The 2,793-nt window shown below is 43.5% G+C and overlaps 1 protein-coding gene across 1 annotated transcript; it reads left to right on the forward strand.

The window, feature by feature from the left end:
• Positions 1–1,355: 1,355 nt before the first annotated feature.
• On the forward strand, positions 1,356–2,426 carry ETH_00000550 (uncharacterized protein; the record flags this gene model as incomplete). The annotated part of the gene is made up of 2 exons (XM_013379085.1): positions 1,356–1,842; positions 1,972–2,426. The coding sequence occupies 2 exons, from the start codon at positions 1,356–1,358 to the stop codon at positions 2,424–2,426; spliced, it is 942 nt and encodes a 313-aa protein (XP_013234539.1).
• Between the last annotated feature and the right edge of the window lie 367 nt (positions 2,427–2,793).

Genomic DNA, 2,793 nt, shown 5'->3' on the forward strand with positions numbered 1-2,793 from the left:
AAAATTCAAAAAAGGAAAATCGGAAGCAGCAGCCGCTGCTGAGGACCCGCAGCGCAGCAACAGAGCCGCTGCAGCAAACACACCCACTGCTGCTGCTGCTGCTGCTGCTCAATTTCTTTTATTTATTTCCTCTTATTTCTTTTATTCCTTTATTCTTTCATTTGTTTTATTTGTCTCATTTGTTTTTATTTATTTTTATTGTTTGTTTAATTTCAACTTTTATTTGTTTTTGCTTTTAATTGAATTAATTTAATTAATTTAATTTAGTCAATTTGACTAAATTAACTACAAATTAATTAAGTTGATCAAATTAATTTAATTAATTAATTAATTAAATTAATTAAATTAGTTAATTAATCGAATTAATTAATTAAATTAGTTAATTAAATTAATTTAGTCAATGTAATCGATTTGATTTATTTGTTTAAGTCAATTAACTGAATTAATCAAATTAACCAGTTTAATCAAATTAATCAAATTAATTGAATTCATAAAATTAATTGAATTAATTAATTAAATAAATTGAATAAATTGAATCAATTCAGTTGGTTAAATTAATTAAATTAATTAATTTGATAAATTGAATTCGCCAATATAAAGAAAATGAATTAATTTAAATTAATTTTAAAATAAAACAATAAAAAATTAAAAAAATAAATTCTTCAAAATCCACTTGCCTGCTACGCAGCTGTCTGTACACCACAGAAACATCAAATCTGTTTTCTTCTTTTTTTTCATTTGCTTTAAAACACCGAATGAAAGAACAGGCCTGAACGCAACACAAATGCTGCTGCTGCTGCTGCAGTTGCTGCTGCTGCTGCTGCTGCTGCAGCAACCGCTTTTGCAAGAGTCGCTGCTGCTGCGGTTGTTGCTGCTGCCGCTGCAGCTGTTGCTGCTGCTGCTGCACGTTTTGCTGCTAGAGTTGCTCCTGCTGCTGCTGCTGCTGCTGCTGCTTACTGTTTGTTTGAGGCTTTTGACGAGGGCCCTCATCTCAGCAGCAAAAGCGCAGCTGAGGGACCGGCGAGCAGCAGAAAAGGAAAAGGAAGGCAGCAGCAGCGAGTAGCCTGAGGTGTACATACACCTCAGAATCTGAAGCAGCTTTTCAAGCAATTTCCAGTATCAATTAAAACCATTCAAGTTTGCTTCCTCTGTTTTCACTTTGCTGCTGAAAGGAGCTTTCTGCTTCACGCAATTGTGCTGCTGCACCCTTCAAAGGCAGCTAACAGCAGCAGCAGCAGCAGCAGCAGCAGCAGCAGCAGCAACAGGGACGCACTTGTCGATGCAGCGAGAAGCCGCTCCACGTCTGATGATGCAGCAGCAGACAATAACAGCAGCAAGTAGATGAGGAGCTTTTCATGCAAACAGCAGCAGCAGCAACAACAACACCACCCGCAGCAACAGCAGCGGCACTAGCAGCAGAAGTAGCAACAGCAGCAGCAACAGCAGCAATGCGAACAGCACTTGCAGCAGCCACAGCAGAAGCAATAGCTGTAGTAATGGCAACAGCAGCAGCAGCTGCTTCTCATCCCGCTGTAAATGCAAGAAAATCAGCAAAAACAGCTGCAGCAACAGCAGCAGCAGCAACAGCAGCAGCAGCAACAGCAGCAGCAGCTTTCCATCAGAGAGTGCGTCAGCGTCATCAGCAGCAAAAGCAGCAGAGTTGTAAACCACAGGGCCAGCAAAATGCTCCACCACAAACTGCAAGTTCCCTGCAGCAGCAGCAGCAGCAGCAGCAGCAGCAGCAACCGCAGAAGCAGCTATGGCAACAGCAGCAGCTGCAGCAGGCGCTGCCTATAACCACTGTGCAGGGAAAGCAAATTTTAGTATTAGCAGAAGGGGAGGGTGAAGACAAAAAATTAGAGAGTTTAGGGTTTAGGGTTTAGGGTCTAGGGTTTAGGGTTTCGGACCGCGAGGCCTGATAATCTTTCGACCGTCTTTGCTGCTCGGAGCTGTTTGCTGCCACATCTAAAGCACACAGCAGCAGCAGCAGCAGCAGCAACAGCAGCAGCAGCAACAATATCGGCTGCTGGCAAAAGGGAGGGGCACAACCCGCAGCAGCAGAGCCAAGCACGCAGCAGCAAGCAGTAGCAGCAGCAGCAGCAGCAGCAGCAAAGGCAGCAGTATCGGCAGCAGCACAAGCAGTAACGGAGCTGCAACAAATAGCAGCAACAGCACCAGTATCTGCAGCAGCAGCAACAACAACAGAAGCAGCAGCAGCAGCAGCAGCAGCAGCACCAGCAGCAACAGCAGCAAACACAGCAGTAAGAGCGGCACCAGTAGCAGCCATGCAAGCAGCAACAGCAGCAGCCCCAGCAGCAGCAGCACGAATAACAGCAGCAGCAACGGCAGCAGCAGCAAAAACCCTGCAAACAACAGCAGCAGCAGAAACAGCAGCAGCAGCAGCAGCAGCAGCAATTACTCTTTGACAAAATGCATCTTCAGTTGAGGCCAATGACGGAAGCCAACAAAAAGTTTCGAGCAAAGAGAATAAACCTAAAAACAAAAATAAATAAATAAATAAATTAATTAATTAATTAATTAATTACATAAATTAATTAATTAATTTAATTAAATAAATAAATGAGAAATAAATGGGCATGTGCGCATGCAACAATAAAATGGCCCTAAGGCAGCAGAGGCAACGCCGAGGGTTTAGGGTTTAGGGTTTAGGGTTTAGGGTTTACACTTTCTGTTTTTGACTTCTTCAACTGGCAGCTCCCCAGGCCCCGCAATAGCAGCACAAACAGCAGCGCTTTGCTGCAGCAGCTCTGCTGCAGCAGCAGCAGCCCCCTG

This window comes from Eimeria tenella, genomic scaffold (assembly GCF_000499545.2).
Source record: "Eimeria tenella Houghton genomic scaffold, Eth_scaff1402, whole genome shotgun sequence".
Classification (NCBI taxonomy): Eukaryota; Apicomplexa; class Conoidasida; order Eucoccidiorida; family Eimeriidae; genus Eimeria; species Eimeria tenella.